The 24,343-nt window shown below is 41.8% G+C and overlaps 1 protein-coding gene across 1 annotated transcript in view; it reads right to left on the reverse strand.

Moving 5' to 3' along the window:
- BRINP2 (BMP/retinoic acid inducible neural specific 2) overlaps positions 1-24,343 on the reverse strand; it is a 143,238-nt gene that overhangs the window by 16,768 nt on the left and 102,127 nt on the right. The window contains exons 3-4 of the mRNA XM_070384449.1: positions 7,338-7,528; positions 5,399-5,607 (exon numbers count right to left, since the gene is read on the reverse strand). Of these exons, the coding sequence (XP_070240550.1) occupies positions 5,399-5,607; positions 7,338-7,528 (400 nt within the window). The remainder of the gene's footprint in view (positions 1-5,398; positions 5,608-7,337; positions 7,529-24,343) is intronic.

The raw sequence follows: 24,343 nt of genomic DNA on the forward strand, positions 1-24,343 counted from the left end.
AGGGCTCTTTGTCCTGATGGCACTGGCTGAGACAAAACAGAAAGATAACGTTCAGCCAGGTCCAGCTTCAGAGCAAGAAAAAGCTAAATGCAGGCCGAAGTCCGTGGCATACAGAAAGTCTAGAATGAACAGAGGAAAGAACTTGAACTAGAGAAGCAGGAAGGTGAAGCAGGTAGAGATGAAAATGTAGAGATGTATTACAACAAGAAACAGAGCATCTTGGGAGTGTTACTGTCCTTTTACTATGCCCATGGGTCTACACTGGATCCAGTGTCTTGTTTTTAAGAGCTCTGTTATCCTTCACCAGAATCCTCTTAGCAGACAATCCTGACATTCAAGCTACCTTTTTCTTTCAACTTAACATGCTCACATGCAGTTGCACACACACTGAGCCCAACGTTTGTGATAAGTGGGGTCCGTGACTCATTCACCCAACGAACCTTGACTCATGACCCATAATGTGGCAAGCTCTGTACTCCTACTGGGAACCAAAGATGCCTAAGACCCAGTCCCTCCCATTAGGACCTCAGAGTCTCAGAGGTCCTCTTGTTAATGAGCACTCAGTTCAAATGACAATCCCTATAAAGGAGGCATGCTTGAAATACCGAAGAGGGGCATTTAACTACCTTGGCAGTCAGGAATGGCTTCATGAAAGAGTTACCTTTTTGAGCCAAACAAAGAAGGGGTAGGAAGAGCCACTCAGGTAAACAGACAACGATTGCAAGCAAAAAAGAGCAGGTGCTGGGGAAGGGAGACACAAGAAAATGGTATAAATGGTAAGTGAAGGGTTGTGACAGGGGCCAGCGCAGGGGGGGAAGCAAGGGTTGAGAAGAGTGTAAAAGGATTGCTTGGAGCTAAAACTAAGAAGACAACAGGCACAGTAGGTCTTCAATTGCCTTCCCATCTTGTTAAGCAGAAGAATTATTCCTTTTCAAGGTCCAGTTGCTCATGCTGTCTATATATTTTCTTATTAGATCTTCCCAGAAATCCTTCACAGTAGAAATTATTCTGATTGTTCAATGATTTTAGAAGGAACTAATTGGAGCTCAGAGAAGTTTGGTAAGTTGTTCAAAGCCTTGCCATGAGCTGAGCTCAGACTCTTGGGTTCTTTCCCATGCATCACACTACCTCCCTGAATGGGAGATGAGCCATACCCCATGTATAGTCAGGAACCACTGAAGGAGTTTAAGCAGTGGAATGATATGATTTGTACTCATGCAAGCAGCATAGATGATGAATCAGGGAGCAGAATGGAGAATGAGGATGGGAAGACTAATTATGCAAGAAAATCAGGTAAGAGTTGATGACATTCTGAATGGCCATGAGCACAGAGAGGAGGCAATAAGTGAGCTGAAGACATGACATGCAAGGGAGTGATTCTAGTGATGGATCTAGGGATCTAAGATGGACAACGAGGCCCTGGAGGAATGATAGAGAAAAGTTGGTCAGGTCAAAGGCTAGAAAGGGACATTAATGGGACCACGGGGTTATTCATCCAGGTCTACCTTTCATGAATGGATAAGGCCAATTCTTCTTCAACTTTAACACAGCCCACTAGAGGGTTGGAGAGGGGGCTTCTACATAGCTCTGTCTTCTTAGTAAAACCCACTCCATGCTGTTACAGTCCTTCTTTTATCAGTTTAAGCTGAGACACCAGCCTCCAAAATGTACCCCAAGTCTGCCTGAACATCTGTCTTCCTCCTCTCTCAGACTCTCACCCCAGACCCTGGACATCCCCCAACCTGACCCCTCCTCTCCACTTATGCTCCACCATGCCCTCTGAATCTCATGATCAGTCCTGGCAAGAACATCTATAACCTCAATCTATTCTCAGGAGTCCTCCTCACCTTTTTGTCCTAAGCACAACTTGGCAGCTTCTGAGGACATGTCTCCCCCACAGTCTTCTCTAGGACCAATGGTCCTCCTTCCTCTCTAACCTCTGGCCCCTCTGAGGTCAGAACCCTCAGGACTATCATTCACTACACCTCCATATCGCAATCTATTTTTCTTGTTACTCCCTCTCCCTCACTAAGGATTTTCAGAGTTTAGCTTGCTTATCACCATCTTTCTTACCACAAACAGATCTGAATCATTCCTGATGACTTCAGCATCCATGTAGGTGATCCTTTAATACCCTGCCCTCCCCACCTCCTCATCTTGTCCTCCAGTGAACCCCATCTTGGCCTCCCATGCCTATGGTCATGCCCCAGAACCTGACCCTCTGTAACTGCTATATTAAACATCACACACTTGTACCTCCTCTAGTCTCTTCCCTGTAACAAGTCATCAAACCTATTTAGACTTCCAATCTTTTGACCTAGTCAACTTTTCACTTTCTATCATCCCCTAATGGTTTCAAATCCCTTGATCCATCACTATAATCACTCTTTCTATATACTTTCAACTCTCTTGCCTATTTTTCCTTTCATCTTGTACACATACACACACACACACATATCTTGGTTTAATTCAACTCTCCATCTATCTCATGCTTGTCTGAACATGAAGGGCTGAATATAGCTGAAAAAACTCACAACTCTGCTGATTGGCCTCATGTAACAATTATGACCATGGGCCTCAAATGGGCCTTTTGTGCCCCTCGACAATTCACTCCATTTATCTAGTCAATTGATAACCTTAACTCTCTGAAAAACCATTTCATACATTCTTTTCTCAGCAATTCCTTCTTCCATTTAGCCACGGACTTTGCTTGTTTCATCAAGGAAATGGAATAAATCAGAAGAGGATACCGGTATCCCCCACCGTCACAGCTGTCCTCTCACTGCGTGTGTGCTGTGTGCTCTGTACTGCCTCGTGCTACAAGGGATGCAGTGTCTGTGCTCCTATGTGAGGCCTGCCACGCCACTCCTGCCTGGAGTAACCACCTCTCTCACCTCCTCAATTGCTTCTGCAGTCATCTCCCGTCTCTCCTGCACCATGATTTCCCCCCTCTCTACTGAGTCATTGTAATTAACATACCAATATCTTGGAATATCTCCCATTTTTAAAACAAAAACACAAGCTCCCTTGATCCCACATCACTCTCCAGCCATCACCTATTTTTCTATTTGCCTTTATAGCAAAACTTTTCAAGGACTGTCTCCACGATTCTAATGCTCACTCCACTCTCTCTATTGAACCTTTTCTACTCAGCCTTTTATACCTTTCATGCCACTGAAACTACTCTTATTTAGGTTACCAGTTACCTCCACATTGCCAAGTTGAAGGTCATATTCACAATCTGACTGCTTAAGTTGCCTGCTCCTTCTTTTGGAAAGCCCTTTCTTCACATGGCTTTGTAATCCAACTTTGGTTCTCCTCTTACCTTTATGCTCTGTCTCAGCTTCCTTTGTTGAATCCTCCTCATTTGGCCCATTGCTGAAAACTGATGTACTTCATGATCCAAAGCCCTAGGTCCAGTTTATCAGCAGCATTCAGTCCTCAAGTGATCTCACTTCATCCTTTCCTATAGTTTTAAATGCCACCTACACATGTGGATATATTTGCATGCCAAACTTACATCTCCAATATCGACCTCTCTCTTGAAATCCTGGTGTGTATAGCTGATCGCCTCTTAGATATCTAATAGGAATGTCAAATCCAGTGTGTCTAAAACTGAACTCTTGATTCCTCATTTCTTTCAGATCGGCACCTCGCCCCAGTGTTATCTCAGTTAATGAAATCACTGTTCATCATGTTACTCAGGCCAAAAATCGTGTGGTTAATCTTGACTCCTTTCTTCCAGTTTCTTACCTGGATAGGCTCTACCATCAAGTATAACCTGAACCTGGGAGCTTCACATCAGCACTATTGCACCAACTTCATCCAAGTCACTGTTGTTCATCTTGGCCAGTGCAGTAACGGGTCCACTGGGCTCCAGGAACCCCCTTCTGTCATCAGCAATGCCCTCATGGTCTGGCCCCTGCAACCACTGTTGCCTCATCTGCCTCTTCACTCTGACTCCACTCCAGCCACACTACCGGTGCTCCTGGATCATACCAAGCACACTCCCACTTAGGGCAGTTGCACTCCCTCCCTGCTCTGTCTTGAATGCAGTCACTCAAGACACCCTTGTGACTCACGCCCTCGCTTCACTGATACCTCTGATCTGGTCTTCCCTAAAGTACCATGTTCCCATCACCCTCTATACTCGTCCCCGACTTTGTGTCTTTCTACCAATAAACTCACTTTTGGATTCTCAGTGTACCCAGAAGAGTGCCTGACACATAACAGGTGTTCAGTAAGGTTGAATTGGCATAGGCACATTGCTGTATGTAAAACAGATAGCCAAAGAGGACCAACTGTATAGCACAAGGAGCTCTACTCAATACTCTGTAATAACTTATATGGGAAAAGGATCTGAAAAAGAATAGATATATGAATGTGTATAACTAAATCACTTTGCTGTACACCTGAAACTAACACAACATTGTGAATCAACTATAATATAAAATTTAAAAAATTTTGAATACTTATTGAATGAATGAATGAACGAACAAAACTTCCTTGTGAATCTTGGGTGGGATAAAAGCAGAGTATAAGACTGATTCTGAACAGCCTCACTCTATGTTTAGAAGTAGAATCTCCAGTGATCCCAAGTATCATCACTACTCTTCTCCTCCCTTATACAACATGAACTGTCCTAGAAATCTTCTAGAGAACATGGGATGGACGTTACAGTTATTTAAATCATAGGAAGTATTGAGCTTTTCAAATATACATGAAATCCCATCACTCCTCTGCTTGTTTTCTACTGTGCTTTGACTTATATTAAAAGTCTTATCCCAGCCATGTGAGCCGGCTCCAGCCTACCTCTGAACGTCATCTTGCACCAGCATCTTTCTTGCTCACCTCTCTGGAGTCACAGCAGTCCTGGGTTTCACCATGGTTCCTGCCTCAGCACCTTAGCACTTACCATTCCCTCCTCCTGAACACCCTTCCCTCAGATCTACACACAGCTGGCTTCTAAGGATTCAGACCCCAGTCTAAACCCCAAGTGCCTTCCCCTGCCCCTCTCGCCTCAGAAGTCTGCACCTATGACCCCGTTTTCCCCTTACATCATAACCTGGAGTGACTTTGCTGACTTTTACAAGTTTATTATGTTCATTCCCCCACTATAATGTGACCTCTGGAAAGCAGTGGCCCTGGTTGCCTTTCGCTGAGGTTCCCTCAGTGGGAGCCTGCCTTAGGGAAGATGCCATGTGGCTCTTTGCTGCAGAAGGAAGCGCCTGCCCAGGCTTTAGGGCTGGTTTAGGGCTGTGCCCACATCAGAAAGCTGCTTTCCCACTACCCTCAGTCAGGCCTGGCTGACGTAGAGCTGGCAAAGACCCAGGCTTCCGCCTGGTGTCTCTGCCTGCCTGTCTCTGCCTGCCTCCCCCAGGACCTCTCAGGCCCTTACCTTGATGGCCCCCGTGGCTATCTGGATGTGGTGCAGCCGCCGCAGGGTGCTCTCTCTGTCGATGAAGTAGGAGGCTGCCAGCTGGTGCAGGGTCTCCAAGGACACGGCGGAGCTGTTCCCACTGCCCCCGATCACAGAGGCACTTCCTGCCGTCTCCGACTTCCGGCTCAGTTTCCGCTTGTCCACAAAGATGGTCAGGGACTCTTCTCCTACAGCAAACAACATGGGTGTCCTGGTGAGGACCCCAGCTCCCCAAGCCCCTACCCGTAAGAACATGAAACCCTCAGACTGAGCCTTACTGTGGCCCCTGCTGACAGCCTTTTCCCATCCCTACCATGCTCGGAGCACTCTCATCAAACTGCACCACAGCAGAAGGACATCACTGCATGAGAGGCCAGCCTCCTCCTCCTCACTTCTGTAATCTCCCAAAGCTCATCCCCCGCCCCTCCAGCTTATCCATTTAACATCCTTTATTGATCTCTGTCTCAGGCAATCTACCTCTATGGGGAAGATAAAATTCTCTCTCTCAAGTTGTTTATAAAGAATCACCGTGGATATTTCTGCTCCCTAAGAAAGGGCAAAAGCCTTGAAGCTCAACCTCCCTTTTCCCCCTCAAACGCTCAGCACCTATGACATGTCAGCAGCTGGCCTGAACCCTTGGCGTGTTCCTTTGTAGTCCATAAGACAGTGAGCTAAATGTTATAATAAAGCCTGCTTTCTTCTTTCCAGGACAGAGAGAACTCTGCCTCTTTCCAGCTCTCAATTCTGCTCTGGGTCCTAGCCAGAGGTTGTACCACCCCACCTTTGCCTCCATCCAGCCCGGAATCATTGGAATCTGTTTGGCTGGTTACCAGTCTCTACAGAGTGGTAGCAGAGAGATCAGGAACTTAATGAACATTTACTTTTTTGCCTATGTGTCTGGGCTTCCCTGGTGGCTCAGGCAGTAAAGAGTCTACCTGCAATGCAGGAGTGCGTGGGTGCTAAGTCACTTCAGTCGCGTCCAACTCTGTGTGACCCTGTGGACAGTAGCCAGCCAGGCTCCTCTGTCCCTGGACAAGAATAATGGAGTGGGTTGCCATTTCCTCCTCCAGGGGATCTTCCCCACCAGGGATTGAACCCAGGTTTCTTATGTCTCCTGCATTGGCAGGCTGGTTCTTTACCACTAGTGCCGCCTAGGCTGCCATGAAGGCGACACAGGTTCAATTCCTGGGTTGGGAAGATCCCCTGGAGGAGGAAATGGCTACTCATTCCAGTATTCTTGCCTGGAGAATGCCATGGACAGAGGAGCTTGGCAGGCTACAGTCCATGGAGTCACAAAGCACTGGACATGACTGAGTGGACATACTACTGTAGCCACAGCCAGTATTAGGATATGGAGAAACTTCAGGGTTAGATGGCTCAGTCAAAAGAAAACTGGGAGCGCCCCCTGCTGGCAAGTTCTTAGTAAACGTCTGTCCCCCATCCTCCTTACGCTACAACCCCCTCCCCAAGAGGATGATTATAAGCAAAGAGCAATGTTCTGGCAATGAAATTGGATGTCAAGAGATTACACTGTTGACAAATGCACCAGAAGGAGAACATTTCCCAGTAAAAAAAAAAAATGATGGGGAACACATGTATACCTGTGGTGGATTCATTTTGATATTTGGCAAAACTAATACAATTATGTAAAGTTTAAAAATAAAATAAAATTAATTAAAAAAATTTAAAAAAAAAGGATGTGCCGACACTTAGGTGTGTAGTGTAAACAGTTGCTTCTTGATTCACTTTTTCTTAAAAATATTCTGATTAGGTTTTTTAAAAAAAAAGAAAAAAAAAAAAAGGAAGAATAAAAGATCCAGGAAAAGTATTGAAGCTGTAGTCAATAGGTGTTAGAAAGCTATTTCCAATGGTCTGGCAACCAGCGAGTGTAGGATGGTAGGATCAAGGTACTGCTTACCTCCGAGGGTGGCAGAAAGTAGGAAGTGAGTGCCATACTTTTTGATCAGGCTTTCGGTGACCTGTTGCAGGTTGGGTCTCCTTCCCAGGAGGCGTATGTTCCGGATAAACTCTGGGGCAAGAGGCAGTGGCAAACTAAAGAAGTCCTTCCTTTCCAGAGCCAGGTTGTTCACTTTCCAACGTGCAAACTCCCTGGAGGGAAAGACAAGGGAAAGTTCATTGTATTCTGGGACAAGAGGAATAAAGTTGGGAGCAGGCGCGGTTCTTTCTTCACTCGCACAGCCTCATCTCCTCTCAGCACACATCTCTGCAGATGCAGGCACCAGTGCCTAAAAGAGGCCCTCTGGCGTCTCATTCCCAGGTGGTAAGAAATCCCTATCCCAGTTGACCTCCCAGAATATGCTCCCACCCGGCCTTCTCATTGGAGAGTGGCTTCCCTTCTCCTGAAGGCAGTCATGGTAGTAGTGTGTAGTAGGGGAAAAACAAACAATGAAAATATTGGAAGTGGTTTTCAGAAATAGGAAAATGAAAGAAAGTGTAGTCACTTAGTCATGTCCGACTCTTTGCAACCCCATGGACTGTAGCCCACCAGGCTCCTCTGTCCTTGGGGTTCTCCAGGCAAATATACTAGAATGGGTTGCCATTCCCTTCTCCAGGGGATCTTCCCAACCCAGGGATCGAGCCCAGGTCTCCTGCACTGCAGGCAGATTCTTTACCATCTGAGCCACCAGAGAAGCAGAAATAAGACCTAGTCACAATTGCAACTCAGTGGATGAGTCACTTCACGACCTCTGTTACCCATTTTTGAAGTCAGAAGATTGGTTTAGAACAATAGTTCTTAAACTTTTCGGTCTCAAGATACTACCACACTCTTAAAAATGAAGAGCCCCCTGTATTCATGTGGCTTATATCTAATGATAATTACAACTTTAGAAATTTAAACTGAGAAATTTAAATCCACTTTTTCCTTATAACAGGAATAAAGCCATTACAAGCAACATAAATAACATATTTGTGTGACAATCACTGTATGTTCTAAAGCAAAACAGATTTAGTAAGAAGAATGGCATTTTCTTTGCCTTTTGGCAAATCTCTTGAGTTTCTGGCTTAGCAGAAGAGAGCTGCATTCTTGTATTCTGTGTTCAATCTGTTGTGATAATTGTGAATATTCTTCTTTGGGACCACACTACACTCAACAAGCATACTTTCTTAAAGGTTAATTACTGTGTGGACTCTGAAACAATACCAATAAATTTTTCATACTCAGTTACATTAAAATCCAGTGTTCTATATTGCACTTCGAATGCATCTTTTTACTCTGTGATTTTGAAACATCATATACTGGTCATCCATCTGCAAAATATAGGACCATTGAGTTATTCAGATCTTCCATATTTTGACTTTTATTATATAATATCAAAACATCATATTTGTTAATATCACCACAAATCTCATCAAAAAGGTCCTTAAATATTGGAAAGCTGTCAAGCTTATGATGACAAATACAAGTTTTCCAAAATTCTAATTTTCATTTGAAAGCTTACATTTTATCACTGGTAATAAATACTGCCCGTTGTTTCCCTTAAAGAAGCAGGCTTGCTTCATTCTTTTATTTATTTATTTTTGAGAAACTGTCTGCCAAACACTACAATCTGAATAACCATAGTTTGTCTTTTGGTTGTTCAAGAAAATTTAAGTCGTTCCATGAAAAAAATGGCTATTTCAACTCAACTCAATCAGAAAACTATTTTTCTCTGAGACCACCATTCTTCAGTAACCTCAAACATGCCTTTATGTGTACTTTTCACTTTATCATACAAAATATTAAAAAGACATGAGCTCATGGTCAAGATCCAATAAAAATAGATTTTACTGCTTCAGGGGCATTCGTGAAGCTAACACGCATGTATATGTGTATGCATTTTGGTTCAAGTATGTAATGATGACTATATGACTACCAGCATCATTGAGTGAGACTGCCCTTATTCAATTTAAGATGCCAGCAGTTTCATTCACCATTACTTTTGCACATTTACTGCAATGTCAACATGGACATCTTGAAAGGAACTAAGGGGATATGCATTTTAAGAACCTTTATACTAAATGATGGCAAAGTTCCTTTCTAGTCCCATCTGGAATGTTAATATTCATGCTTTTCTCCTCACTGAAATATTTGTATTTTAAAGGATGAAATTTAAATGAATATATCCACTAGTAAAAAAAAAAAAAAAAAAGGGAGTTTTTTCCATTGTCTCCCAAATTATAGTAGAAAGGATCAGCTCCACTGCCTTAGAAAACCACAACATGTAAATAAAGTCTTAACATTCTCACTCAACTCTGCTCTTTATAATAGTGCCAAACCTTGGTCTAACCTTCCCTCCAAATCTATGAAGCAAAAATGACAAGGCCACAGAAAAAAATAATTCAGAATAAATAAATAAAGAGCATGTCCACTGGAGACTATAGAATCCTATCTAATTCCAGAAACTAAGAGAGGCGGCATGTTCCAAACATTACCAGAGAAATAAAGGAAAAGAGATGACTAATAATTCATGGGTTCCCACAAAACCTTTTACAATCCCCATTGTGTGGTTTTATTTATCTAAGCAGACAAGTTCATAATAATGCATTATCATTTATTTCCTTTGTGTGGGAAATGCTAAACTTTAATTAAAGTAGGGTATTTGTGAAAAGTATTTTCTATCTCAAATCCCACTGCAGCATAATGAACAGTTGCTTGGTTTCACTTCTTACTGGCTGGACAGCCAATCAAACACATAGAGGAGCTTACTAAAAAAACAAAAACAAAACAAGACCCAGCCATGTTCTGCACACCAGACTCACTTCAGCTTTAAGGACACATATTGAAAGTGGGGCTTCCCTGGTGGCTTAGACAGTAAAGAATCTTCCTGCAATGCAGGAGATCTGGGCTCCATCCCTGAGTGGGGAAGATCCACTGGAGGAGGAAATGGCAATCTACTCCAGTATTCTTGCCTGGAGAATCCCATGGATGGAGGAGCCTGGCAGGCTGCAATCCATGGGGTCACAGAGAGTCAGACACGACTACACACACACAAGGACTATACTGAAAGTGAAGGGATGATCAAAGATATCCCATGCAAATGGAAACTAAAAGAAAGCTGGGGTAGCTTATTTAAAAAAAAATAGGTGTAAAGTCAAAGACTATAATAAGAGACAAAGAAAGTCATTACATAATGATAAAGAGATCGATTCATCAAGAAAATATAACATTTATAAATATTTATGCACCCAACATAGAAGCATCTAAATATGGAAAGCAAATAATAATAGATCTGAAAGGAAAAATAGACAGCAATGCAATAATAGAAGGCAACTTCAGTACCCCACTTTCAAAAATGGAAAGATCATCCAGACAGAAATCAGCAAGTAAACACTGGACTTAAACTACATGTTAGACTAAGTGGACATAACAGATATTTATTTATAGAATATCCCATTCATCAGCAGAATATATTTCTCAAACACACATGGATCATTCTCCAGGATAGCGCATATATTAAGCCACTAAACAAACCTTCATAAATTGAAGAAGACTAAAATCATATCACACATCTTCTCTGACCATAATGGTATGAACTTAGAAATCAATTACCAAAAGAAAAATGGAAAATTCAAATTCACTAATGCATAGAGATTAAACAGCAGGGTCCCAAACAACCAGTGAATCAAAGAATATATCAAAAAAATAAAATCTTGAGACAAATGAAAATGGAAACACAAATGCAAAAACCTGTGGGAAGTAGTAAGGGCAGTTTTAAGAGGAAAATTTATAGCAATAAATACCTACATTAAGAAAAAATAAAGACCTTAAATAAACAATCTAACTTTATACCACAAGGCACCAGAAAAAAAGAACAAACTAAGCCCAACGTTAGTAGAAGAAAGAAAATAACAAGATCAGAGTGGAAATGAATGACATAGTAACTAAGAAGACAACAGAAAAGACCAATGAAACTTAGACTATTTTTTGAAAGGTTAAATAGACAAATTGTTAACTAGACTAAATGAAGGCAGAACCAAAAAAAGACTCAGATTAGAAATGAAAGAAGAGACATTAAAAATGACACCACACAAAGGATAAAAGACTACTACAGAAATTAGGCAACCTAGAAGGGATAGATAAATCTACCAATACAGAATCATTAAGAAATAGAAAACCTAACAGTCAAATTACTAATAAAACCAAAAACAAAATTCCCAATGCACAAAAGTACAGGACCAGATGGCTTCAATGGCAAACTCTACCAAACATTTAGAGAAGAATTAACCTGATCCTTCTCAAACTCTTTCAGGCAAATAGAAGAGATGGGAAATTTCATACTCATTTTATTAGGCCACCTTTATCCTGATACCAAAACCAGACAAGGACATTATAAGAAAAGAAAATAGCAGGCCAATATCCCCAATAAACATAGATGCAAAAAATTCTCAACAAAATGTTAGCAAACTGAATTCAATAGTACATTAAAAGGATAAAACACCTTAATCAAATGGGATTTATTCCAAAGATGCAAGGATCAATATGATACACCATATTAACAAAACAAAGGATAAAAATCATATGATTATCTCCATAGATGTAGAAAAAGCATGTGACAAAATTCAACATTCATTTGTGATAAAAATTCTCAGCAAAGTGGGTACAGAGGGAACAAGTGCAAGCCTGCATGCTTAGTGACTCAGTCGTGTCTGACTTCATGACTCCGCAGACTGCAGCCCACCAAACTCCTCTGTCCACAGGATTCTCCAGACAATAATACTGGAGTGGCTTGCCATTTCCTCCTCTAGGGGATCTTCCCAGCCCAGGGATAAAAGCCAGGTCTCCTGCTTTGCAGGTGGATTCTTTACCATCTGAGCTACCAGGAAAGCCTCAACATTATAATGGCCATCAATGACAAGCCCACAGATAATATCATATTCAATGATGAAAAGCTGAAAGCTTTTTCTCTAGCATCAGAAATAACACAACATTGTCCATTCTCTTCACTTTTATCCAAGATAGTACTGTAAGCACTATCAAGAAATAACAGGCAAGAAATAAGTCACTCAAATCGGAAAGAAATAAGTAAAATTGTCTCTACTGGTAGATGGCATAATATTATACATAGAAAACCCTAAAAACTTCACCCAAAACTGTTAGAACTAATAAATTCAATAAAGATGAAGGATACAAAAATATACAAATACAGTTGGATTTCTATAAACTAATGGTGAAATATCAGAGAAATTAAGGAAACAATCCCCATTTACATTTGCATTAAAAAGAATAAAATACCTAGGAATAAATTAAATGAAGGAGGTAAAATATTCAAACACTGCAAACTGTAAGTCACTGATGAAAGAAATTAAGAAGACACAAATACATAGGAAAATATTCCATGTTCACGCATTGGAAAAATCAGTATTGTTAAAATGCCCATACGACCCAAAGCAATTGCAATCCCTATGAAAATTCCAATGGTATTTTTTACTACTTTCTACCAAAGTAGAAAAGACAATCCTAAAATTAGTATGGAACCCCCAAATACTATGACCAGCCACAGCAACCCTGAGTAAGAGGACAAAACTGGAAGTATCACACTTCTTGTTTCAAATTATACTACAAAGCTATAGTAGTCAAAACAGTATGATATTGACATTAAAAAATAGACACAATTGATTGAAGGAACAAAACAGAGAGCCTAGAAATAAACCCACACATGTAAGGGGCCAAAAATATTCAACGGAGAAAAGATAGTCTTCTTTGAGATAATGGGAATGATAACTGGAAAATTGGATAACTATATGCTAACAAATTAAACTGGACCCCTAAATTACATTATACATAAAATCAATTCAAAATGGATTACAGAATTGAACTTAAAACTGGATACTATAAAACTCTTAGAAGAAAACCTAGGCAATAAGCTCGTTGACATGAATCTTGGTGATGTTGTTTGTTTCTGGCACCAAACAATTGTCCCTGATTTGTTAAAGACCACATTTAGATGTTATTAAATAACAAAGAATTTCTATCCTATCAATTTCTATTCTATTAAATTGTTAGAGGGTGAAAAACACAAGGACTCTTCTATTTTCCACAGTTTCTTACAGTGGTGAAATACCCTCACTGAAAGGTAAAACCATCTTAAAAAAGAGGTGGCTCCCACTTTAATTAAATCTAGTAAATAAAAACTGGTGGTCACATTGCTTACTCAGTGCACTTCATTCAAGACTGCTGACTAGTATCTCCTTCAAGAAACTTGCCCTGACTACCCCATCCAAAAGGGCATCCCCATCACTCACTCTCTGTCTCTATGCTTTATAAATCTTTTTAGCACTTATCACTAGCTGAAACAATACATATTTTCAATTCTCTTTCTCTCCCACTAGAACATAAATTCTGTGAGGGCAGGAATGATTCTGTCTTATCCAGCAGCAATAAAATAATGCTAGATATTCCAAAACAGAACAACAGTAGATATTCAGTAGATGTTGTTGAATGATTCTCTCATTTATTTTGTTTATTTAAAATAAACAATCATTTATGTCACAGCTCTCCTAATCCTCTAGTTGTTTGCAAATTATTGACAACTTGATAAAAGAACTTACAGGATGAGAATACATAGAAGCAAAAAGCACTTAATGATTGACGTGAAATAAAAGTAAAGCATTCTAAATGTGTATGCATATCAAAGGGGAAATTAAATTTGACTTATAAAAATGTAACTTAAGGGCATACTTCTGTGACTTCTTATATATAAATCAAGGCACTGATATTTTCTTACGCTTTGGTAAACTGAGTCTGGGTCGTCTTCCATCGTTGTCAGTGGACATGGGCAACTTCCGATGACTGTCCACAGTCCACACACACAAGTCCAGTGAGTACAGAGCGCCCATTCGGACTCGGCTGTGCTTTACACTCAGTGTTAATGATCTCGAGCTCCAACCCTCTATACTGTGTCTAACAACAATTTTTGCCACACTCACAGAGTTAAAGATCCCCAAAGAGGCAATGATCCTGAAGTCTTGTACTTTTCCTTAGTCTTAACCTTCTGTTGTCCAACATGAGACTTGACGTATTTTATTGTATCACGTATTTTATCCAAACCAAACCAAAGATCTGACTGTATCTTACGTAAGTTGAATATACTGAAGTTCAGAAAACTTAGTCAGTTGCCTGATGTCACAGGACTACCAAGAGGGAAACTGGGGCTGTTAGAAGAAGCATTTGAGTACGATTCGCCAATCGTTCTCCTGTCGTTGTGTACACTCACAATTCTCTGTATGTTTTGAACTGGGATCAATGAATGAGGCTTCTCAGGCCTGAGGAGACAAGCACAGGTAGTTCTGCCGCCCCAGACCCTGCCCAACTGCCCCAAGGGCTGAGGGCATCAATACATGGACACACCTGTCCATGATGCATTTGTAGCAGCACACATGCCAGCCTGCACAGAAGCTGAGACCCTCTCTTCCATTCCTCTTGCATCACAAGAAAACCATGAATTAGTTTCCCAAAAGCAATATAACCATTTGGCGTTAGAACCAGAACAAAATCTAGTGTCCTAACCCTCTCTCAGAGCTATTAACAGCAACTATGATTATGACGACAATCATAACAAAGAGACCCAGAGAAGTTAATAACTTGCAAAAAATCACACAGTAAGTGGCAGAGCTGAGATCAAAACCCAGGTCAATACCATACTGCTGTTTCTATAACACAGTTTTCCTTTGTGTACTTTCAATTAAGTGTATTTTACTTTATGCTAATTCTTTTTAAGTGTTTACTGTCTTTTAACAAAATATTTTCATTGCCCAGAACACTTACTTCCTTTTATTACCTAAACAGAATGTACTATATATCCAAAGCATAGTGCGAGGCATACGCCAAAGCAAAACCCTCTTTGGACAAAGGTAGTTTCAAGACACCCATTTGTGGGAGGAAAATTGAGACCTAGGAAAAAAAAAAAATCAAGTCCATGCACCGGGTACCATGCAAGGAATCAGAGATGAAGGCCTGAATCCGGTGCCTATGCCTGCTCTGGAAATCATAACACAGAATAACAAACAACTTAGAAAATGAATGATACTGTCTTAGGAAGCTTTTTATGAGCCAATAATAAAAAAAATAATGGTTAACATTTAATGAATTCTTAGCATGTGCCAGGCATTCCAAGTATTTTGCAAGTATTAACCAACATAATAGTCAAAATAGTCAATATAATATTGAAAATATTCAATATAATATTCAAAACACCCCTATAAGTAATAAAATATAATTATCCTCATTTTACAGACAAGGAAATTGAGGCACAGATAATTTGCCCAGTAGGTAATACCCAAAGTCAGGAATTAAACACAGGCTGCCTGGCCCCAAGATCCACAGTATTCACCAAGATGTTATACCACCTCCCCTGCGAAACTCAAAGGGGCAGTTGTCATTTTGTGAGTGGAAGCACACGTGTGCAGGCAGGTACGCTGTGCGTGTGTAAGTGGTAGGAGCATGTCACTGGAGAAAAATACTCTCCCCAAACAAAAACCTCCTCCATAAACTGGTAGGGCACCGAATCAGAAATAAGCATCAGGCTTCTGCTGGTGGCAAGAAGGTTCGGGCTGCGAGGGCACCCAGCGGTTTTCCCTTCTACTTCACTAAATTTCCTGCCTGCCCTTTGGGGCCCTTCACTGAATCAAAATAATGGAGAAAACATCTGTGAATGGAGTTTGAGCCAAAGTGGTAGAAATTGTGCTTACAGAACTTATTAACCTGGTTCCTTCCAGCATCTGAAAACCTCAGAAGGCAATACTGGAAGGCAGCCTGAGCTATTCAAAGAGTAAATGTTCATTTCCAATTTTTCATTTAGTAGTGGGTTTTTTTTTTCATAATAAAATAATCAAGGCTCTTTTTTTCCCTAGGAAAAGGATGTTTTCTATATATCAATTACATTAACACATACTACTTCAATTAAGCCATCATCTTTGTTTCAATTAAGACATCAAGTAAATTTCCATTTCAATTTAGCCATTTCTCCTAAAATCTTCTCCTACTGTGACTGTTTCACAGTCAACAGTATGTGAAAGCAAACATTTTAAGCACTAGGGAGGCCCATTTGGAAAGGACCCTTAAAGCAGCAAAGGGTGAAATCAAGGGCAACCAGAGCTCTCCAGTGTGGACTCTGCCTGCAAAGGTGTTCATCCAGCACTTCAAAAAGGTGCTGGAATTAACAGAAGTTTAGGCCATTTGCTATTGCATTTTAAATTAGCCTAGTGAATCACACATATTTCTGTCAAAGGATTTAGCATACCCATACAATCATTAATAACCAAAACAAAGTTTAGGGAAGATATGATCGAGACTGGGCTTCCGAGGTGGCACTGGTGGTAAAGAGAGTGCAAAGTCACTCAGTCGTGTCCGACTCTTTGCGACCCCATGGACTGTAGCCCACCAGGCTCCTCTGTCTGTGGAAATTTTCAGGCAAGAGTACTGGAGTGGGTTGCCATTTCCTTCTCCAAAAGTGGTAAAGAACCCGCCTGCCAATGCAGGAGACATGAGACTCGGATTCCACCCCTCGGTTGGGAAGATCCCCTGGAGGAGGGCGTGGCAACCACTCCAGTATTCTTGCCTGGAGAACCCCTTGGACAGAGGAGCCTGGCAGGCTACAGTCCATAGGATCGCACAGTCAGACACAACTGAAGTGACCTAGCAGAAGTGATTGTAGTTATCTTTGCCTCAAACTGCTTAACACTACTGGTCCAGATTGCCAATACATGATGCTTCTGCTTATACATGAGTTGAGGGATTTTTCTGGGATCCAAAGGGGCCTGTGACAGGAGAGCTAAACCGGCAGCCGAGTGCCAAGCCTCAGGCGATGGGAGCTTCAGCAGGGCCTGGGGAGCAGGCCAGCTCTGGATCTGAAGAAAAAGGGCCTCCGATTAGAAGACTAAATGGCTACAAGGTGTTCCCAGTTTGAAAACTGTAAATGAAAAGGGGTGCCCCCATGTCACAGCTACCGACACGCGTGTCACCCTCCCCCGAAATACTATGTTCCTCTGTCACACACAAGGTCAACAAGAACTGCTTGCAGAGTCCTGTACTCTTAGTCATGAAAGAGGCAAAGAGCACAGCTGGTGGCTTCCATCCAGGTGAGATTTCCAGCAGCAATGTGCTGAAGAACCACTTTTTGGGCTTGTAAACTGAGAATCTGAGAATCTCTTATATATTGAGAATATCAATCCAGCCCCTTTGAAGAGTCATGATCCATGAGCTTCCCTCCCTAGGAAACCTTAAGGGAGAAAGTATTTTTTAAAAAATCCATAGTTTAATCAGAAATAGAGTTAAAGATGTAGAAAATAAACTAATGGTTATCAGGGGTCAGTTGTTCAGTCACCCAGTCGTGTCTGACTCTTTGTGGTCCCATAGACTGCAACATGCCAGGCCTCCCTGTCCCTCACCATCTCCCTAAATTTGCCATTAGGGTGCCATTGAAGGTAACTAATAAGGACCTACTGTATAGCACAGGAAACTCTACTCAATACTCTGTAATGACCTATATTGGAAAAGAATCCAAAAAAGAATGAATATATGCATATGTGAGCTTCCCTTGTGGCTCAGCTGGTAAAGAATTCACCTGCAGTTCTGGCAGGGTTTGATTCCTGGGTTGGGAAGATTCCCTGAAGAAGAGAAAGGCTACTCACTCCAGTATTCTGGCCTGCAGAATTCCATGGACTGTATAATCCATGGGGTCACAAAGAGCTGGACACGACTGAGCAACTTTCACTGCCACTTTCATAACTGATTTACTTTGCTATATGGCAGAAACTAACACAACACTCAGAGAAGGCGATGGCACCCCACTCCAGTACTCTTGCCTGGAAAATCCCATGGACAGAGGAGCCTAGTAGGCTGCAGTCCATGGGGTCGCTAAGAGTCGGATATGACTGGGCGACTTCACTTTCACTTTTCACTTTCATGCATTAGAGAAGGAAATGGCAACCCACTCCAGTGTTCTTGCCTGGAGAATCCCAGGGACAAGGGAGCCTGGTAGGCTGCCGTCTCTGGGATTGCAGAGTCAGACACGACTGAAGCGACTTAGCAGCAGCAGCAGCAACACAACACTATAAGCCAATTATACTCCAATAATTTTTTTAATCCATAGTTTAAAAACAAAAACAAAACTATACCTCAGTGAGGCTGAAACTTAGTAGTAATGAGCACTGCAACCTACAATATGGGTGATGGTACTGAGACCTCATGTTAAGAGCCGATTATTATTACCAGTTTTCCACATGTCTTTTCCTCTGCGTGGGAAGCACATTTAGGCTCATTTCCAAGACCACCAATATGGCTGCCATTTGGAAAATCACATTTCCTGTATCCCGAGAGAGTGTGGCTTAGCCCAGCCCCCTCCTCAGCCCAGTCCAGCTCCGTGCTCCTGCCGGCTTGTTCCATCCTGTCCCAGTGTCAGTGTGCCCCTGAGTGCCCAGAGCCCATTTGTTCCCCCTAAATTAGAATCCAGCCTGGTTTTACCGGGGAGGGATTCCATGCTGTTTCCAGCAGAGCCAATTGATCATCACCTGCTCACTCAGGCAGCAGTTCTAAAAGAGGTTCTGGTACTACCTGAGAGGCTGGGAGAGGCCTTAAGGTCACCTGTAAGTTCACCTGTAAGTCCAAGATGCCCAACTCCAGCTCTACTTTGAACACAATGGCGGAAACAGTGGGCTGGTGTGGTCAGCAATGTCTCCCTTTTCTAGTCCTTATCCCTCCTTATCCATTTCCAACAACTTCTCTTTGGGGGGTAACCACCTCCGAACTTTAGTATTTAAAGGGCTGCAGTGATAATAGGGACTGAACTATCATCCTCCAAAAGGCTGTTTTGATATGAACCATACTTTTAAGAAAAAATACATAACTGATTTTCCTTGAAAAATGAAGGAAGACACAGGCCAGGTCATTAATAAAATAGTTAAGAACTTTGGAGAGAAAAAGATGGGTTGGCTTTAAGCCAAGTACAAAAATAGGTTTCCTGTCATTTTTCCTGTGACTTGACATTGTCTATGGAAATTGTCAACCAATGACTATGGGAAAACTTCTTATATACCACCCAGTTCTAGATGAATGCAAATATCTTTGTTCTCAGAGCCCACCTATCTCTTGGAGAGTTGCCTTTTTCCGACTAGCTTGATACTAGCCAATATGACATGAGTCAACACTGAGTGTTGGACTGTTGATTTTCCTAAGGATTCTAGGAAAGAAGCATTCTCTTTCTTCATCTTTCCACCAATATTCTTTGTATTTCAGGCTATTTCTCTCTTCACAGAACTCAATCCATCAAGCTAAGGCATCATCATGTTTTCCTTTTCATAGGACTCATATTCTTTGCCTTAGGAAATTCACAGGAAAAAGAACAGCCAAAGCCAACATATACATTGAAGGATGCCTGTTATTTACCTCAGTGACTCAGTCAAGGTGGTTTCATGCTCTTAAGGTGGATATTTTAGAGACTGAGGGATATATCATGCTTTGGCTCCTATACAGAAGCCAGTATTTCTAAATACATCATATCATCAAGAGATTTCCATCTCAACAACAGCTCACTATAATGTACTTGGAGTAGAGTCTTTACTGCTATAATGAATAAGACATGATTAATCTGAGCTATAAAAATAAATTATAATAAAACCATAACCTCTTGTATTGGCATAGAGTTTTCCCTTAGTTTTGTAAAAAAAAGAAAACTGTACACAATTTTTACACAAGCTCAACAATTTTAGAAATGCAAGGACTTCAAAAAAGAGGAAATGGATTTATCACTACTTGACTTTTTATGAACTTTTTAGAGGTTAACAAACGAAGAGATAGAAATTGAGAAAAAGGACCAAGTCTCCATTGATCGGCGGTAGAGTTTGGTGAGCACCCACGTCATGGCACAAGTGGTTTTCTACCTTTGTCTATGACCTGTGTTCAAGTTCAAAGACCACTGTCCCTCTTTGTCATGTTGACACTTCCCAGGAAATTCTTTTGTCCCGTTTACCACTGCGGCTGGGAGAAATCTCCAGGCAGAAAAACTCCAGTCCAGAAGCATTTGGTTAAATAATGTCTCGGCCCCTGCAACTCTAGGAGGCACAGAAGCAGAAAGAAGTCCAGCCCACCCCACATGCTCCAGTGCCCCCAGTCCACCCACTGGAAGAATTCAAGAAGCCTGGCATGGAGGTAATTCAGCAGCCTGCTGTGTTCTCAAACAACGGTCCGTAAACAATGATTGGCCAATTTCATTCTAATCTTCCCAATTTTGCTCTAATTAAAATCAAGCTGTAGCTTTCAAACAGTTTAATTAAGGCTGATTGGGAGAAATGGGGAGGGGAGACTCAAGTTTAAAGGAGGAGGACGGGATCCCTGGTGAACCTCGCACCGCACAGTCCGGGCTCAGGGGTGTGGAGAGGGTGCTGAGAGTGGTTATGCTTGCGGAATCAGTAAGATATACAGCAGACACATTGAAATGAAGGACTAGTGGATCTAGGAGACTAGAAGGAATTGAAAATGGAGCTAAGGCCTGTGTTTTCCAAGGCAGAGAAACCTCAGCTCTGCCCTGACCTCCAAACCTGCTCCCCACAGCTCATCTTTTTAACTGAGGAGAAAATAGCTTTGTTCACTACTCTTCACCTCCTGTTGTGGTTGTCTTTGCTCAGCAAGCTGACAGCCCATGCCAGGCTTCTCCCCAGCAAACATCCACGGGCTTCCAATCATCTATTTAACCCCAAGAGAAATCCCCCTGACTGGCAGTTCCTTCTGTTATTTGACAAGTTTATTCCTGTTGCAATGAGAAAGCCCTTCTGGTATTTGGGTGCATTTGCTTTTTATACAGGTCACTCTTCTTTGGATTAACTATTTTTAGTTCCTTCAATACAGCTTCCAGATCCCTAGACTGTCTAGTCAAAGCTATGGTTTTTCCAGTAATCATGCATGATGTGAGAGTTGGATCATAAAGAAGGCTGAGGGCTGAAGAATTGATGCTTTCAAACTGTGGTGCTGGAGAAGACTCTTGAGACTCCCTTGGACAGCAAGGAAATCAAACCAGTCAATCCAAAAGGAAATTAACCCTGAATATTCATTGGAAAGACAGATGCTGAAGCTCTAATACTTTGGCCACCTGATGCAAAGAGCTGACTCACTGGAAAAGAAGCTGATGCTAGGAAAGATTGAAGGCAGAAGGAGAGGGGGATGACAGGATGAGATGGTTGGATGGCATCACCAACTCAACGGACATGAGTTTGAGCAAATTTGGGGATATAGTGAAGGAGAGGGAAGCCTGGTGTGTTGCAGTCCATCGGGCCATAAAGTCAGACACAACTTAGCAACTGAACAACAGAAAATGTAGCTATAAGATACTGCCTTTTAGCCTGAGACCCATAATAAGCATCATTGGAGGAAAGACCTAATGGCCCTTGTGCAGACGCACAACCTGTAGTATAGATAACTCAGCCAACCTACAGGCGCTGAGTGAACAAAATGATTATTGTTTTGAGCTACTGAGTGTGGGGGATCTTATTATATCCATGGCCATAATTAACTGATACACACCACAAACTTGTCTTATTTTATAGACAAGCTAGCTGAGACTCAGATAATTAAAGTATCTTCATCAAAGATAATAACCAACCAAAATTGAGGATAGGTCTTCCCTAGTGGTCCAGTGGTTAAGAATCTGTCTGCCAATGCAGAGGACACAGGTTCGATCCCTGGTCCAGGAAGATTCCACATGCCATGTAGCAACTAAGCCTGTGTGCCACAATTACTGAGCTCATGAAGCCACCAGAATGAGAAGCCCGCACACCACAACTAGAGAGTAACCCCTGCTCACTGCAACTAGAGATAGCTCACACATAGTAACAAAGACCCAGTGCCTGCAAAAATAGATAAATATAATTTTCTTAACAGTGAAGATAGACTGTGTTCTTTCTCCTATACACATTTCCTTCACTGATGCACCTGAATATTGCATTTCTTTTTTGAGACAAACATTCTGGGCTAACAGTAATCTCATGGTGAACCAGACACCTCCACATTTTTTCCAACCTTAGACATTTTTTCCACAGCTAAGCCAGGATTCCTGTACTCTATTTATGCAGTTGACATTTTGAACTTAAACTCAGGGCTCTCCATTTCCCCCTTTTCTTGCATTTCTCTCCTTTGTGGAAGAGACTGGAAAGTTGTTCTGTAAGTAATTTAATTTTCCTCCTGAACTCACAGAGAGCTTTCCCAGCTTCCTCTGCATTTTAGCATAAGCACATGACTGAGTTTTGGCCAGTGGAATATCAACCAAGATCTAGCCCACAAGACTGCCTATGAAATCATTCATGTTCTCTCTCTTTCCTTGTTTAGTAGGACCCACAGGGGAACTCTGAGGCCTGAAGTAATGACAGTGACTGGATAGACAGAAAGAGTCTTGGTTCTGAATGATTTCACAGGGCAGTCTCCTCTTAATCCAATCACATATTGCACTGGACATGAGCAAAAATAAAAAAAAAATAAACAAACATGATTTAAGTCACTGAGATTTGGGGACCCTTTGTGCCAGCAGTTAGCCAACTCTAATTCCACCCTGATTGTGCAGATGCACAACTTGTGCACACACACAACCTGAGCATGGTTGACTCAGCCAACCTACAGATGCTGCATGAGAAAAATGACGGTTTTAAGCTACAGAGTCTGCGGGATATTTCTATAACCATATTCTTGGTCGCAATCTCATATCGCAGCCTGGCAAGTAATCTTCACTTGATATTACTACTTACCTGGATAAGTGTGTGTTGTGTGTGTTAAGTCGCTTTAGTTATGTCTGACTCTCTGCAGTCCTATGGACTATAGCCCACGCACAGGGTTTCTCTGTCCATGGGATTCTCCAGGCAAAAATACTGGAGTAGGTAGCCATTTCCTCCTTTAGGGGATCTTCCTGACCCCGGGATCGAACCTGTGTCTCTTATGTCTCCTGCATTGGCAGGCAGGTTCTTTAGCACTAGCATCTGGATAAGGGTCCCTTTCAATTATCTAATTTTATTGCCTATGTGGTCAAGCATTCATGCTCTCATATCACCCCAGTTCAGTAACATTCCTGTATATGCGTCTTTCATCCTTACTTTGTGAGTCCAGATGGAAATGATGTTGGTCTTGAGGCCTTGACTTCAATGCTGTGGGATCGTGGTGCATGAGTTGTGTTCCACAGGGAAACCACCTGTCACTGTTAAGGATTTATTTGGGACTATCTACTCCTTGGAAGGAAAGTTATGACCAACCTAGATAGCATATTCAAAAGCAGAGACATTACTATGCCAACATAGGTCCATCTAGTCAAGGCTATGGTTTTTCCAGTGGTCATTATGGATGTGAGAGTTGGACTGTGAAGAAAGCTGAGTGCTGAAGAATTGATGCTTCTGAACTGTGGTGCTGGAGAAGACTCTTGAGAGTCCCTTGGACTGCAAGGAGATCCAACCAGTCCATCCTAAAGGAGATCAGTCCTGGATGTTCATTGGAAGGACTGATGCTAAAGCTGAAACTCCAATACTTTGGTCACCTCATGCAAAGAGCTGACTTATTGGAAAAGACCCTGAGGCTGGGAGGGATTGGGGGCAGGAGGAGTAGGGGATGACAGAGGAAGAGATGGCTGGATGGTATCACTGACTTGATGCACATGAGTTTGAGTGAACTCTGGGAGTTGGTGATGGACAGGGAGGCCTGGCATGCTGCGATTTATGGGATCGCAAGGAGTTGGACACGACCTTGACTGAACTGAACTGAAACTATAAAATCATTGGATAAATTAACTCAGGATACAGTTCGGGAGAACAATATGTAGATTTGAAGTGATAAATTTGATTAATGCATGAAGATTGCAGTAGAAAGAGTTTGAAGGGCTTCCCCTTCTTTGTTACATCTTTTTCAATGAATCTTTCTTCATTTTCTCTTTCTTCCTAAGATTTTCCACTCTATTGTTT

This window comes from Bos mutus, chromosome 16 (genome assembly GCF_027580195.1).
Source record: "Bos mutus isolate GX-2022 chromosome 16, NWIPB_WYAK_1.1, whole genome shotgun sequence".
NCBI classification, from domain to species: domain Eukaryota; kingdom Metazoa; phylum Chordata; class Mammalia; order Artiodactyla; family Bovidae; genus Bos; species Bos mutus.